This window comes from Aquarana catesbeiana, linkage group LG06 (genome assembly GCF_042186555.1).
Source record: "Aquarana catesbeiana isolate 2022-GZ linkage group LG06, ASM4218655v1, whole genome shotgun sequence".
In the NCBI taxonomy this organism is placed as follows: Eukaryota; Metazoa; Chordata; class Amphibia; order Anura; family Ranidae; genus Aquarana; species Aquarana catesbeiana.
Window position 1 is genome coordinate 78913273 of NC_133329.1, and position 17257 is coordinate 78930529.

General features: G+C 45.4%; 1 protein-coding gene across 1 annotated transcript in view; it reads right to left on the reverse strand.

Annotated features, from left to right (window-relative positions):
- Positions 1–5119: 5119 nt before the first annotated feature.
- Positions 5120–17257, reverse strand: part of RHOT2 (ras homolog family member T2) — a 56732-nt gene continuing 44594 nt past the window's right edge. Inside the window, exons 17-19 of the mRNA XM_073636286.1 lie at positions 10939–11061; positions 8511–8707; positions 5120–8237 (exon numbers count right to left, since the gene is read on the reverse strand). Coding sequence (XP_073492387.1) covers positions 8120–8237; positions 8511–8707; positions 10939–11061 — 438 coding nt within the window. The 3' untranslated portion in view covers positions 5120–8119. The remainder of the gene's footprint in view (positions 8238–8510; positions 8708–10938; positions 11062–17257) is intronic.

A 17257-nucleotide genomic window follows, 5' to 3' on the forward strand; every position in this document is an offset into this window, starting at 1 on the left:
GTCCCCCTGCCTAAGCCAGTACATGTCTGGGCCCGTCTGAGGTTTGCTAGAGAGCATTTCTATGATCCAGAAGAGGATTGGGAGAATGTCATATGGTCAGATGAAACCAAAGTAAAACTGTTTGGTAGAAACACAACTCGTGTTTGGAGGAGAGAGAATGCTGATTTGCAACCAAAGAACACCATACTTACTGTGAAGCATGGGGGTGGCAACATCATGCTTTGGGGCTGTTTCTCTGCAAAGGGAACAGGACGACTGATCCATGTACATGAAAGAATGAATGGGGCCATGTATCGTGAGATTTTGAGTGCAAACTTCTTCCCATCAGCAAGGGCATTGAAGATGAAACGTGGCCTAGCCAGTCTCCAGATCTCAAACCACATAAAAAACCTTTGGAGGGACTTGAAATTCCGTGTTGCCCAGCGACAGCCCCAAAACATCACTGCTCTAGAGGAGATCTGCATGGAGGAACGGGCCAACATACCAGCAACAGTGTGTGACAACCTTGTGAAGACTTACAGAAAACGTTTGACCTCTGTCATTGCCAGCAAAGGATATATAATAAAGTATTAAGATGAACTTTTGATATTGACCAAATACTTATTTTTCCACCATAATTTGCAAATAAATTCTTTATTCTCTCAATGTGATTGTCTGGATTTGTTTCCACATTTTGTCTCTCATAGTTGAGGTATACCTATGATGACAATTACAGGCCTCTCATCTTTTTAAGTGGAAGAACTTGCACAATTGGTGGCTGACTAAATACTTTTTTGCCCCACTGTAGCTCTCCTCTCCTGAAAATACTTCGGGAGAACTCTGCTCCTTCCTCTATGTAGCTCTCCTCTCCTGAAATGCTGTATACTGCTAGAGGACTCGGCTCCTTCCTCTAATTCTCCTCTCCTGAATACACTGCTGGAGGGCTCTGCTTCTTCCTCTATGTAAGTCTCCTCTCCTGATATGCTATATACTGCTGGGGGACTCTGCTCCTTCCTCTAACTCTCCTCTTCTGAATATACTGCTGGAGGACTCTGCTCCTTCCTCTAACTCTCCTCTATTGAATATACTGCTGGAGGACTATGCTCCTTCCTCTAACTCTCCTCTCCTGAAATACTGTATACTGCTGGAGGGCTCCTTTCTCCAACTTTTGTCACCTAAATACTCTGTTATTCTGGAAGACTCTGGTCTTTCCTCTTCTGACATAATCTTGTCATTCTGGAGGACTCTTCTCCTGCCTCTAACTCTCCTCTCCTGAAATACTTTATGCTGTTTTAAAAGGACTCTTCTCAGTTCATTAACTTTCACCTCCTAAATCTCACTACAAGTCACTAGACCAATAAAATAAATCCCCAGGCAGCATTGCAGCCATTATAAAACCTTTATTCACAGAGATCGTTCAATATTTAATAAAGAAACATTTGTTGCTTCCATTTGATTTCAGCCCAGAATTTTAATCAGTTTTTACGGAGTTTCAACACTTCAAAAAAAAAAAAAAAATACATTGATATCCTCCGGACGATAAATTCAAATACTGTCAGTCTGTAGCCAACGGAGATGATTAATAAAATATTGTTCTTTATTTTTATCCCTCCGACAGGATCCGTGACATTGAAGAGTGCGTAGGGAAAAATATGATGCTGTGACATTAGAGGGGGGGGGCTGCACCATACTTTATCCAAGTCCCAGCATGCCTTGTCAAGAGGCTTTGCATAGAACAAAGGTGACCACAGTTCTGCTTTTAGGTCTGGTTCACACCTATGCAGTTTGCATATTCCAGGTGCATTTTGTTTTTTATTTTTTAATACACATTTTCGATCCATTAAAGTCTATAGAACCAAAAGCCAGAAAAAAAATCCCTGGCCCTTTCTATAAAATGGACTGTAGTGTGTTTCTGCAAAACTGAAAACGCAATAAAAAATGCACAGGTGTGGACCAGGCCTTAACACCAAATGAAACTTGCCTTCCAGCAAAACCATAAGCCGTGGATCTCTGGCTGAATCAGATCATTTTTGAAGTGTGAAAAGAGAATTCCAGCTTACCTGTTGCAAGCAGCAGAAACATACCAAAAGTATTTACTAAGCACATAAAAATTAGGATAAATAAAATAAATAAGCCAACAAATAAAAAGAAAAAGTAAAAAAAAAGAAAAGGGCTGTGGGATTTTTTTGCTCACCTTGACCCCGCCCATCCCACAATATTAGCTGGTTCTAAAATCGCAAAAGCTACTTAAAACCAGCAGTACTGATACATTGCCAGTGTGTGCGAGATAAATTCCTGGGGACTAAAGTAGAGGCTGGACCTTCCTACTCTTGACCACGCATGGAAGACACACCTTGTGAAAGGTATGGCAGCTACAGTAAGGGATAGCTTGAAAACCTGAATCCTGGAGGATTTGGATCTCTTTTCTTTCCTTTTTTTTTTAACCAAAATAGGATCAGATATAAGGGATTGAAGCCTTAAAGTTTCTCTTGGGTTTACTTTTTTGACTGGTAAGCGGGCCTAAACTTCCTGGTTTGCTGGTCATGTGATTTGTGACACCAGAAGACCTCCTTGTCCCCAGCCCTGATCTGCACACAAGATTTCAGAGACAGAAAAAGGAACATTTAATTGGAAATGGACCTGTCCAAAGGCAGTGGGAATAGAATATAAATGGCGGCTCCAAAATACACTCTACACCAGCCTTAGTCAACCTTTTCAACACAGTGGAACCCTTGAAATAACTTTCCAGTCTCCAGGAACCCCTGTTAAAAAGTACTATATCTACAACTCATGATACATTAGTGTGATGGTCAGTGAGAAGAATGCCCCTTACACTTGTGGTCATTGGGAGGATTTAGCCCCTTACAGAAAGCTAAAAAGATCAATGGTGTCAGTGGGAACTTATCTGAGAGGCAGAAATTGTTCGTTGCTCGAGGAACCCCGAGCAAACTCTGGAGGAACCCTACACAGTTCCATGGAACCCTGGTTGAGAAACCCTGCTCTACACTCTACACTGCAGACTATGCATGGACCGGACAGAGGTAATAGCAGCACTGGAGTGTACCCTGTTTCCCCGAAAATAAGACCTAGCGTGATTGTCTGTGATGGCTGCAATATAAGCCCTACCCCCCAAATAAGCCCTAGTTAAAGTCCTTGTAGGTCTTATTTTCAGGGTAGGGCTTATTTTCAGGGAAACAGGGTAGGGCTTATATTGCAGCCATCACCGACAATCACACTAGGTCTTATTTTCGGGGAAACAGGGTATTTCTTTAGAAATGAAAAATATTAGTAGTAAACTTACTGCAATGTCAGTTATAATGCAATGACTTCTGATTTCGCAGTCATCAATCAAAAGACCATATTTTAACAATTCCCTTTAATTTGGTTGCTTTTGGAATATGTCTGCTGCAGAATAACAAGGGCCACCTTAAAGGGGTCATCGTTAAGCAAAACACCTGTGTGAGAAAGATCTGGAAGACACGGCTATTCCTAAACGTATACCTGAGCCAGAGAATGGCTGCTTTCACCAGAGCCCGATCACACGGGTGTTTTGGGCGCAACAGATTCCTATAAGCACTGCTGCTCATTTTACATTTTTATTACCTTAAGCAGAGACTAAACTGGGGCAATGTGTGTCCCACTTACAGGATAATAAGAGACCCGAGGGGAGGCTTGCAGCTTTCATCTCTGCACCCAACTACCTTTAAACCATTGCACCCCCTTCACCTCTGCAATCCACTCCACCATTGCACCCTTTTCATCTCTGCAATCCCTACCATCATTGCACCCTTTTTACCTCTGCAAGCCCTTCCTCCATTGTACCCTTTTCATCTCTGCAACCCCTTCCACCATAGTACCCTTTTCATCTCTGCAATCCCTTCTACCACTGCACCCCCCCCCCCTCCCCCTTTAAACCATTGCAACCCCTTCCACCACTACACCTCTTTCATCTCTGCAGCCCCCCTTTAAACCAATGCACTTCTTTTCACCTCTGCAATCCTTTCCACCATTGCGCCCTTTTCATCTCTGCAACCCCTTCCACCATTGCACCCCTTTTTATCTCTGCAACCCCCTTCATCTCTGCAACCCTTTCCACCATTGCACCCTTTTCATCTCTGCAACCCCTTCCACCATTGCACCCCTTTTCATCTCTGCAATCCCTTCCACCACTACACCTCTTTCATCTCTGCACCGCCCCCCCACCCCTTTAAACCATTGCACCCCCCTTCACCTCTGCAACCCTTTCCCCCATTGCATCCCCTTCACCTCTGCAACCCTTTCCACTATTGCACCCTTTTCATCTCTGCAACCCCTTCCACCATTATACCCTTTTCATCTCTGCAATCCCTTCTATCACTGCACCCCCCCTCCCTTTTAAACCATTGCAACCCCTTCCACCACTACACCTCTTTCATTTCTGCAGCCCCCTTTAAACCACTGCAACCCCTTCCACCATTGCACCCCTTTTTATCTCTGCACCCCCCACCCCCCCTTTTAAACCATTGCACCCCCTTCACCTCTGCAACCCTTTCCACCATTGCACCCTTTTTCATCTCTGCAACCCCTTCCACCATTGCACCCCTTTTCATCTCTGCAATCCCTTCCACCACTACACCTCTTTCATCTCTGCACCCCCCCCCCCCCTTTTAAACCATTGCACCCCCTTCACCTCTGCAACCCTTTCCCCCATTGCATCCCCTTCACCTCTGCAACCCTTTCCACCATTGCACCCTTTTCATCTCTACAACCTCTTCCACCATTGCACCCTTTTCACCCCAGCACAGCTCATCAGAAACCCCAGTTCCTGCCCAGTGGAGTTTGGGGTGGATCCAAATGACACTGTGAGCATTTAAAGCCTCCCACAGGCCCAGGACAAGGAACTGAACTAATGCTATTTACAACATAGTAAGTTCAGTGGCTCATTTTGGTTTTATAAGATCAGATGTTATCTATCATTCTAAAATATGTATAGGTGCTATAGGTTGCAGAGGTGGAAGTTGTGTTTCTAGCACACAAGTTTCAAAACTATAAATATGGCTAACCTGCTGTTTCATTGTTGGCCTGTCCTTATAATTTCCCCTACTGAACATCCCCTATACACAGGCAATGAGAAAGCAGATTTAACTATCACAGGGCGACATTTCACTGGTCCAATATTAGCACATTTATTCCTCAAGAAAATAAAAAAAGAGAAGACTATATATAAATGAAAATAAAACCTGAAGACAAGACGACATATCCGCTTTGGTCTTCACTGGAATTGTTCCAACAAGGCAAAGAAAACAGGTTTAGAGGAAGAGCCCCCCTTAAAGTCCGTCATTTTGTTTATTCAGGGCAAAAATAACAGGTTCTCTTGATACGGCACCCCCTAACCACCGACCTTTTGTGCACTCCCTCGCTGCTTCATTCATGTCAGATTTCTAGAAATGACTTTGTGCTTCCAGATTTGAGGGAGTATGCAACCTTCTCTTCTTCCTCCCAGGATGCAGTGCTCAGACCCAGGAAAGCCAATCACCAGGGTGAACACTGTCACATGGGGGAGGGGAGAAGGTCACCCACCCTGTGTAAGCTATAATGCAGACAAGGAGCTCGCACATGGATTAGACACAAGACTCCTAAAAGAATATGAGTGAGTAGAGTGGGGAAACAAAAGACCAGCTGCATTCCGATGACATCAGCAATGATAAATCTTTATTGTTCTGAACAATGAACACAGAAGGTCTGCCAAGATTCTCCTCACCTGACATATTTCACCTGGAAAGGGCTTCATTGTAGCTCTTCGACTAAAGCCGGCCAAGACGGTTCAGCAGGGATCACCTGAGATTTGAACTATCTATGGACAGGTTGATTGATCAACCAACTTGGGTACAACCAGCATGTCGGATTTTGCATGCAAACACAATTTTCTGGGAGCACACAACAACTGCGTGGGAGGGATTGACTGTGTTGATGGGGGAATAGAGCGATTGTCTCATGCTTTGCAGAAAACAAAAAATCACTCCTTCTATGGCAGGGTCAAGCACTTTCCAGGTGAAACAGCAGTGAAGAGGGTTCAGGCGAACCTTCTGTGTTTATTTTCCATAACAAAGTTTTATTATTGCTGATATTATCTGAATGCAGCTGATCCCTTTGCTTGTGACATGTGGGAACAAGCTCAATTCGGCCGACACCTGTGCCATCAGACAAGGGCAGTGTCGGCCTCTCCTGGTGCTTTAAGAAAACCTTTCATGTCTGGGAGCAGGTAGACTAAACACCCCAAGAACTGCAGCAGTTTCCAGTTCCGCCTATCTGATTCAGTTATTATAAGGGACTCCCACTTTCTCTGTTGGATTTTTCTCATAATAAATAATGAGAAGTGAGACTTTTTGGCATGGTGGCGCCAGAAACCTCAGAGTGTTAATAGCCCATTGGAGTATCCAAGAGGTATAAAAAGCCAGAGGGCAAATCAGTCCCAGCTGCCTAAATATCAGTTTAACCTTTTAAAAGGGAACCCCACCCTAAACTGTGACCACTGGTCCCTGTGATTAATCCCCGTGGGCAAAACGCGTTGGGCGGTGACCCGGCTCTCCATACACAGGTTTTGTAGTGATGTGTGGCTTGTTGGAATTTTTCACTCTTTGCACTGGTTGGCTGCATGAGCTTCTGGCTTCTTATACCTTTCAGAGGTTTAAAGTCTAACGCCAGAAATACTATGACTTTAAATAGTTTGTTTGGACCAAGCTGGCCCAAACAAACTATTTCCTTTACTAATTGATGCAACGGCTCTGAGCGCTGTATGAACATTAGCTACATACAGTATACAGCGCTGTATTCTGGCAGCAGTATGGGGACTTCCTGTCCCGTTCTTGAGACAAAATTGAGTCAGGCTGAGCACTGCTCAGCCATTCACAGGAAGCCTTGAGTTTTTATGAATATAAGGCTTCCTCTGATTGGCTGAGAAGGAGATGGTGACATCACAGGAAGCCTTGAGTTTTTGTTAATAAATATAAAAGGCTTCCTTCGAATAGCTGAGGTGGAGATGGTGACATCACAGGAAGTCTTGAGTTTTTATAAATGAATATAAGACTTCCTCAGATTGGCTGAGATGGTAATGGCATCCACCCGCCTCTCCACCTCAGCCAATCAGAGTAAGTCTTGTATTCATTCATAAAAATACAAGGCTTCCTGGGAATGGCTGCATCGATAAGTAAAGTCATAGTATTACCGGAGTTAGGCTATAACAACCAAGATTTGCTGACAGTAATCAATCATTGTCCCTTGAAGCCAAAGTAAAACAAAGTGTCACTTTCCCACAGTTGGAGATTAATCAGTCAGGTATGTGTGTTAAAGGGACTCTGTCTCTTTGCCCATTTGATGCTCACCCTTCCAGAAATAACCTGCTACTTCTTCCTTCACCTAAACTGGCACAAAATACCCAGTGTTTCCAGGTATAGGGGAGCAGGTGACCTCCTCCTGTCTGACATTATTTGGGTCTAACGTCAAACTATTACACTGAGCACTTTCACATGGCCGAGGGGGTGACGTCAAAGTTCCCTTTAGGTTACATCAGCTGACAGATTGCTGAAAAGCGATCAGTGAGGTGGGGTAAGAATAAGGGGAGAGGGTGTAATTTCAAAAACATTAACACTTTGTTTTGTATTGACAGAGTGACAGTGTCTCATTAAATTATGGAGAACTCTCGGATGATGATATTCCAACCAAACTGACTGGTAATGGAAGCAGCGTTATCTCTTTGCCGAAGTCCAGATGAATGGAAGAAGTTGGCGTTGGTATCCCCCCTGCAGGCAATCACTTAGAACTAAAGCATCACCTCTGGGTGGAGTTGTCCTTTAATAGACTAGAAAAGCACAGTTAAAATAAAAGAAAAAAAAAAATTAAGAAGTTGGGCCTGTTGAGTTTAACTTAGAAGAAAGTTCCTCTCTGTCACAAGAGGGAGCAAAAGGTTAAGAAAGGATGATAAGATCTGGGTGACCTGTGAGAAGGGGGCTGCCCCCCTTTTAACAGGAGGCTCCCCCACTCCATCGTAGGGGTTTTGCTGATATAAAAAGCAGATGTTCCCTGTAAGTCACAGTGGTTAGTGCTCGAGGGAGTTAAAAGTCTTCAGGCTGGTTCGTGTTGGAGAAGGAAGAGGTAACGGTGGCTATTTGCTGCGTAGAAGTGCTTTGTAGAGCGTGAATCCCACGACAGCGGCGACTGTGGCTCCCAGCGCCACACGCAACCAGAACGATGCTGTGCTGAGTTCGGTGTCATGGAGGTGGCTGCAAAGACAGGCAAGAGAAAGACAGTCACTGTCAAGGGCTCTCTTGGAGATGACATGCTGATATGCATTTCACTACAGTACATTTAGTTTCTGCTCCATTTAACCCTTTAATTTAACCGTTTAGACCCCTGACATCTCACCAAAGCCCCCCAAAAGGGTTGGAAAAAAAAAAATAGAAAAAAAAAAGAAAAAGAAGACACTAACTGGCCTCTCCCCCCCCCCCAAAAAAAACAAGGAGAAAAAAAAAAATGTTCCTAGGCCAGATACTCACGGGAAGGCGGCAGCTGCAGCTATCTTGTTGTAGATGGTTTTGTCCATGGTTCCCTGGCAGCTGAAGTGGTAGGGAGGCGGCAGGCGATGCTTGTGACAGAACTCTGAGGGTGAGATCCCATGCTGTTGCTTTACCTCGCCTAGATCCCATTTACACCCCACAAACATGCAAGGCGTCTGACTCTCCATGTAGTGTTGCTGGAAAAGGGAGGAGACACAGATGAGTTAGCAAGGCACATAGGTGACCCTACCTGGGGGTACTGAGTATTGAACAGTTTTTCTAAACAGACTTTAAAGTGATATTAAAAATGGTAAAATTCTTATTTTTTTTTTTAATGACAAACATGTTATACAGTACTTACCTGCTGTGTACAAAGAATTTGCACAGAACAGCCCCAATCCTCCTCCTCTGGGGTCTCCCGCTGGCACTCTGGGCTCCTCCCTCCTGCCCCCATAGCAAGCCGCTTAGCACTCTAGCACGCTCGCTTTCAAGCCACCTCCCTCCTCACTGCCTGTGATTGACAATCCCAGTGAGGAGGTAGAGAGTGGGGAGAGCAGTCGCTCTCATGCACATTGCTGGATCGCATTCAGGCTCAGGTAAGTATTGGGGGGAAGCTGCATGCAGAAGGTTTTTTAACCTTCATGCATAGAATGCATGAAGGTAAAAAAACCTTCTTCTTTCAGAACCACTTTAATAAATATATTTATTTATTTCAAGTACTTATATAGCGCCGTCAATTTACGCAGCGCTTTACATATACATTGTACATTCACATCAGTCCCTACCATCAAGGAGCTTACAATCTAAGGTCCCTAACTCACATTCATATGCTAGGGCCAATTTAGACAGGATCCAATTAACCTACCAGCATGTCTTTGGAGTGTGGGAGGAAACCGGAGTACCTAGAGGAAACCCACGCAGGCACAGGGAGAACATGCAAACTCCAGGCAGGTAGTGTCTGTCCACTACACCACTGTGCCGCCCGTATATATAAAGCATACCTAAACTCAAATGCAAAAATGTAATCTATTAACACATACCAGTCCTTAGATGTGGTTGTTGGGTTAGTTTTCTTTATTCAGGTTTTTTCCTTTATTCTCACCTTATAATCCTGCCAGCAACACACTTCCTGTCCAAAGGTGACAACACTCACCACAATACTGTATCTATGGAGGATAGCAAGTGTGTTGGGCCTACAGGGCACCTTCCCCTAATTCTTATCCCCATACCATAAAATGTTCTGATGATCAGCCATATCATCAGCTGGCCATACATGGATCCACATTTGGCCAGTTCAGCAGGGACCGGCCGAATTTCAGTCCATGTGTGCCCACTGTTGTTGAATAGAAGTCAATCTACTGGTCAACTTCTGTCCAACCACCCTGTTGGTATATTTTTGCTCAACTGCAGGCAATAAGCTGCAGCACTGATCTGTGCAGTCCCTGCTGTCAAAAAAAAAAAAAAAAAAAAAAAAAAAAAAAAACTGACCCAGGAATAGCCACCTTTACACACTTCCTGATAACATTGTTTGAGATAACTGTAACGTGCACAGCACAGCGCTGGATTTATGCCAGGATCAATATGTATTGTTTGCTCCTAACAGATATAACACACTTTTAACAATAAATTTAACCCCTTCCCACCTGCCTGGGATATTACACCCGATAGACTTGAAGGTCTGCCTAATCATGTGACAAATGTTATTGACTGTCACAGTGGTCGCATGATCGTGTGTCAATCCTGCTGGCTCCTGATCATTAGTATACACCAAAAGCTGGGTTTCTGTACTGGTAGCATGTGTTGAGCACGCTCTCATCACAGAACCCTCTGCTGCCAGTAGATCCATATGTGCAGCGTTTGTTGCATATATATGTGTTACGTGAGTGGCAAGAGGTTAGCAGACCAAAAGGGAGCAAATAAGACAAGTTCATTATTAGGGTTTTACATACACTTTAAAGTGGTTGTAAAGCCTTACATACCCAGTGAAGTGACTGGCCTCAGGTGATACACAGAAATGAAACAAATTCTCTTACATAAGTTGTACGTGTTTATCTGCAGGCTTGTCTCTACATTTGTTCAAAGTCCAGAATTTTTACAGCTTGTGTGAGCTTTCAGAAAACAGAGGGCGGAGAGCTGAGATTACACTCTGCAGAGCTCAGTGAGAGCTGATTGGAAGGGGCGGAACACAGGAACAGAGTTGAGGTTGTCAATCACAGGCTGTGTGCTTAAACTCCCTCCCCTGTCACCTTTTTCCTCTTGGTGTCAGGCAAACTTTCAGAAGTGACTCATGCTGATAGCAGAGGAAGAAAGCAGCAGACAGAAATAACACTTGGTGCTCTGGATTGAATAAAGTACACACTATAGAGGGATACGTTCATATTCCATAAGATGGCTTCCTTCGTCATGACAGATACATGTAACGACTCACCTTGTATATACTGGCACAGTAGTTGAAGGATTTGGGGTCACTGACATCATACATTAAACAGGCCACATCACAGGCAGCATCTGACTGCTTCAGGAAATCCGTATCCACATCTACCTCAAATAGCTGGGGAGAGAGAACATTTTAAAAGGGGTGTCTGAATCTTGCTTAAAAAAAAAAAACAAAAAAAACAACTTTCAATTCCCCTACAAAAAGCACATCAATAACAAATAAGTCCCATCTCACCCATGACAATGGCCTTTACCTCCTTTGCATGCGGCTGCCAAGTCATGTTTGGCTTTGCATTATTCTGAGATGCTGAATGACATCTGAGCATGTCAAAAGATGCTGACACCTAGAAATCACCATACCGGCAGCAGCCTTCCAAACTTTCCTGTTGTGGTCGAACGCCAGGCCTTTATGACAGGCAAAGATCCAAAATTATAGAGTAGTGTAGGAATTTACTGCCAAGCCCCACCCATACGCATTGTTATTGGTCAATCACTAGGATGAGCAGCCTTGTTGGCTAATAGGAAGGCAAAGGAAGAAGGAAGTGGTGGACCAGACAGTGACCAGGAGGTTTGGGAGGCATTTGCAGCAATCTTACACCCTTTAGCTCAGTGACAGCTGAACTATAGGGAAATAAAAAATAAAACAAAAACACCCTTGTAGTCAGTTCCCTCACAATATAAGCAAGGGTTAAAGGCTTGTTACATTTGCCTAGAGCAGGGGTCTCCAAACTTTCTAAACAAAGGGCAGTTTAGTGTCCTTCAAACTTTAAAGAGGCCAGACTGTGGCCGTTAGGAGTAGAAAAGGTCTCGACATCAGTGGGAATATACAATGCCCCATCCTTGGTGTCAGTGGGAGGAATTGTGCCCCATGATTGGTGTCAGTGGGGGGGAAATTATTTCCCATTGTTATCAGTAGAATGTATAGTGCTCCAGGGGCCAGATAAAAGCAAGCAATCTGGCCCCCGGGCTGCAGTTTGGAAACCACTGGCCTAGGGTACTAGAGAAAAAATACTTTTTACTTATGTTATACCTTGCCCCTGCAGCCCCCTCTTTTATGCAACCTGGAAAAACAAAAGAACAGAAAAGCACCTCTGAGTGCAATGTTTTAATGTGTGGTACAATAAAAAGTATTCAACACTTACATATCAGTAAGTACAGGTATATGGAAGTATCCTGGAGGTGTAGCTGATGTCCAAAGCATGTTCCAAGGGGTACCAAATCCAGGTTGTGTAAGCTGCAAGGAACCACAGAGGAAGCTGGCTGTATCCTATGGAGAAAAGGTAACGATCTGCTCGTGGAACAGTGTGTGACATCAGAGGGAACACAACGCGTTTTGCGCATGCTCTGAAACGCGTTGTGTTCCCTCTGACTTGACTGACGTCACGCACTGTTACACAAGCAGATCGTTACCTTTTCTCCATAGGATACAGCCGGCTTCCTTTCTGGCTCCTTGTGGCTTACACAGCCTGGATTTGGTACCCCCTCGGCTACACCTCTAGGCAGTGCTATCTTAAGAGCATTATAGGCCCCCAGCCAATACAGTGCACTGGGGCCCTGTCTACACAATCACGCACGAGAATAAAAATGCAAATTATCAATAAGGTTATATTTATTGGTACTTCCAGCAAAATCAGTGTTTAAACATTAACACAACGTTTGGACAATATAACACGAGCTTGAAAAGCAAGAAATTGAAAAACAAGAAATTACAGATTGAAATGGGACAGTACAAAAGCACTAATTATGTATAAGCGGGAGATATTTGTAATCTGGCGGTGCTGGGGACTTCTGGTCACCCTAGGCTAGTGACCAGCAGGACCCACAGGTCAGTGGCCTGCAGGACCTGCTGGGAGCTGGCTGCAGAATCTGTGGGTCCTGCTGGGAGCTGGCCACTCACCTGTGGGTCCTGCTGGGAGCTGGCCACTCACCTGTGGGTCCTGCTGGGAGCTGGCCACTCACCTGTGGGTCCTGCTGGGAGCTGGCCACTGACCTGTGGGTCCTGCTGGGAGCTGGCCACTGACATGTGGGTCCTGCTGGGAGCTGGCCACTGACATGTGGGTCCTGCTGGGAGCTGGCCACTGACATGTGGGTTCTGCTGGGAGCTGGCCACTGACATGTGGGTCCTGCTGGGAGCTGGCCACTGACATGTGGGTCCTGCTGGGAGCGGACAATAGCCTATGGGTCCTGCTGGCTATGGTCTGTGGGTCCTGCTGGGAGCCAGCCATGGCATGTGGGTCCTGCTGGCCTGTAGGCCGTGGGCAGCTCCCAGCAGCATTCACAGGCCATGGGCAAGGTAAATGAGGTGTATGGGGGGCAGATAGATGGGATGATTGATCCTGTGGGGGTGTCAGGGTTTCTCACCTCAGCTTGCTCAGCAGACTCGGTGCTCAGCAGCAGCAGGACAGGTCCTCTCTTCCTCCTTCTCCACGGCTTCCTCAAGTCCTGGGGGGTGGAAGATGATGTTGCTCCTGGCTGGGGGTCACATCTACTCCACAGAACTGTTACTGTACCACCAGTGGCGCACCCAGGCCAGCCACGTCACGTGGTGTTTTTACACAGTGTCCAGCCAAGCAGTGGCACTGGGGCAGGCAAAATATCCTGGATTCTGACCGCGGCGTTGGGAGTTGTAGCAGGCGGTAGGCTGGCTGCGCTGCTCTCCTCAGACTGACTCCACCCCCTGGGAGCAGGGAGCTTGAGCACGCAGCCTACAACTCCCATAAACAGCGGCGGCCGGCACGCGACGTCACCTGACAGACTGCCCACTCAATGAGTCATTCAGTGATCAGCCGGCGGACACTCGGACAGCCGCAGCGCCTGCCATTGTTTCGGTTATACAAAAAAAGTACAGCACTTAATTTGGGGGGGCACAGAGTAAAATTGGGGGGGTCGTGGCCCCACCAGGCCCCACGATGGTGACGCCATTGCACAGCACTGGCACAATGCGGCAGAATGATGGTTGGCTGGTGGGGCCCCTGGGCAACTGCCCATCGTGCCCATGCGAAAAGACGGCCCTACCTCCAGGATACTTCCATATACCTGTACTTACTGATATGTAAGTGTTGAATACTTCTATTGTGCCACACATTAAAACATTGCACTCAGAGGTGCTTTTCTGTTCTGTTTTTCCATGTTGCCCCTGAGTGGACTTCACTCCTGAGAAGAGAAGCCCTTAGTGCCTGTGTCCCTATAGATTTTATAATCTTTATCGAGTTCCCCAGATCCACTACTGAGTAACGCTCACAACTGATTGGACTTTTTTTCATCTGTGGACTTTTTACAATTGATTTATCCAGTCCTGCTTTTCATCAACAGTCTTGATTTAATTTATTGTGAATCATATCAGTGTCCTGAGCGCTAGCATTTGCTGCTTTTTGTTCTTTTATGCGACTGGTCCCCCAAAAGGTCTTCTCTTTGGCGCTCTGGCTGGCAGTCACAGCAGTGATAACGCCATGTACAATAGAGGAACAGCAGTCCCACGATGTAAGCGAGGACACTGAGTGTAAGCCCACAACCTTCAGCACAGGAGTGAAGAGGACAGCACCAGCTTCTGGGGGGGAGTGAGGGATAAGGCAAGTAAAGTGGTATCCTAGGCATAAATGACCATATAACCCTTGCAGTGCAGGGGAAGCCCTATTGCAAGGGTAGCTTTATGTTTTCAGTCCTCCGAAGAACAGCTTAAAGTAAGGTTGCATTAAATATTTTGGTGAGGGACGCAGTGTCCTTCCAGGCCCGTGCATGTCTTGCAGACAGCTTCGGCTCACAGATTCAGGTCAGGCCGCTCCTCTGTGGGATGACATAATTAGGCTGTCAATTAAAGGAAGAAGGAACGGGACCAGAGCGGTATACACTGCGGCCTGGGGATTGCAGGCAGAAGCTGATGTATTTTCTTCTAACGCAAACATGACAATCTGACTTCTAAAGAGATTAAATAATATTTCTCTCACGGTATATGTTCCGTTTCACCCCTTTCTGAGGACATAAAAAAAAAAAAAACGAATCTGTTCCTTTATATCAGTGTGTCCCTTCTGTATATTACTGAAATAATGTCACTGTGAAATCCGTGTCATGCTTTAGAACTATGTCATATAGTAGTGAAAAGAGGAAAGAAATGAGGGTACTAAGACGTGTCATTATCACCCCATAGCAAAATTATTTGAAATGATCTTCAAGGTCAAGATGTCAAAGATTTCTTTGTAAACTTCATGGGATATCTCTTTTCTACTTACAGTGGTTGTAAAGGCTTAAGGTTTTTACCTTAATTCAATCCAGTGATGTGCTGTGGCTCTCTCCCTGCTCATTGGATCAGAGACAGCAGCAGGAGCCATTGGCTCCTGCTGTTGTCAATCACAGTCAGTGAGGAGGGTGCGGAGGGGGGCGGGGCCGAGCCAAGCTGTGTGTGTCAATGGAAACACAGATCCAGCTTGGGAGCGAGCCTGCACAAGTGCCCCCCATAGTAAGTGACTTGCTATGGGGGCACTCGGCAGGGGGGAGGAGCCAGGAGCACCAGTGGGGAACCCCAGAATTGGCCAATTAGGGTTTACCATCACTTTAAAGGCAAACTGCACTTTTAAAAAATAAAAACGTACATGCAGTTACTGCACAAGAAATGCTGTAATTTAAAGAAAACTTGTGCTTTGTTCATGTAGGGCAAAGTAACAGGTTCACTTTAATGCCGACCCCACAGGCTGCACACAATACATCTTGCTCCATTTGTTCCTTTGGTACTCGGTTTGGTTGTTGGGAATGAAGTTACATATTGGGTATGGGGGGGGGGAATATGTGACTCACTTCCCATCATCCCACATGACGTGCTGGTGCTTGGCCAAGATCCATTTATTGGCAGTCTGATTGTACCCAAGTCAATCCATTGATCGACTTGGGTACAGCCAGGCTGTTGGATTTTTTACACGTGAGCAATAAGTCAGTAATCATCAAGTTCTCCCGGCTGGGAAGACTCACCAGGACCCCCCCACTAGCAGAACACAATAGCGCTGCAGGTCGCATTCCCTTATCAACACTGACTGTGTTAATGGGGGAATCAAGCGATTTTCTTTCCTTCCACCATGAAAAACGAAATCATCTATGGGCTGCTTAAGCCTGGTATACACCACAAATATTTTTTTGTTCAACCCGGCGGGTTGAACGAAAAATAACTCACAGCTCTGGTTGGAGCCGCTGTACTATTGGAAGTTAGACAGCCCCCCTGCCAGAACACTTCGGTCATTGGCTGAGCGCGCTGGTTTTCCACCATGTTCGTCTGACAGAAGCCAGCCAAAATGGCTGGCTTCTGTCCGACCGGCTGCCTTACACAGGCCGAATGTCAGCTGATTTTTATTGAACCGGTCGATGTTGCCCGACATTCGGCCCGTGTGTCCGGGGCTTAAAGCTCCAAGTTATCACACAACAAACATGTTCTGGAGGGCCAAAGGGATTGGGGTGGGCCAGCCAACGAATTAGGTATGTGCAGCTTGTGAGGCTGGCGCTCTATAAATGGAGGAGGCGGAGCACTTCAGATCAGCTTACTGACTGACTTACTGATTTCCACTTTCACGGCCAAATAAATGCAAACAATGCTCCTTTACCAATTACAACATTGCTCAGGTGGCGAGTCACGAAGACAAAGCCTCCCATTAGGCAGTCAGTTTAACCACTTGTCCTCTGGAAGGTTTTACCCTCTTCATGAACCAGACCATTTTTTTGCTATTCAGCACGACGCTACTTTAACTGGCAATTACGCGGTCATGCAACACTGTACCCAAATGAAATTTATATAATTTTTCAGACAAATAGAGCTTTTGTGTGATGGTATGTGATCACCACCAGGTTTATTTTGCATCATACAAATGAAAAAAAAGACTGAACATTTTGTAAAAAAAACAAAACAAAAAAACAATATCTTCTACTTTGTTATAATATTTATCCAATAAAATCAAATTTCTTAACAGATTTAGGCCAAAATGTATATGGCTACACATCTTTTGGTAAAAAAATAAAAATAAATCCTAAAAAGTGTATATTAGTTGCTTTGTGTGAAAGTTATAGCGTCTACAAACTATGGTCTATATACTGGAATTAACAGAGCTTTTAACCCCTTGATACCACTTTCCAATTATGTGACCGCTGTGAAAGCCAATCGCAGCGCTCCCATGACCCAAATGCCCACCTCAACCTCCTGGCAGGGCCGGGAGGCAGTCGACGTGAACATGTTAAGCAGCTCTGAGTTTACGCCTATCACATTTCTAGTGTGACTGTGATAGTGTGGCAGGAAATCAGCGACTGGCACTAACTGTCACTGGCTGGGAGGGACACTG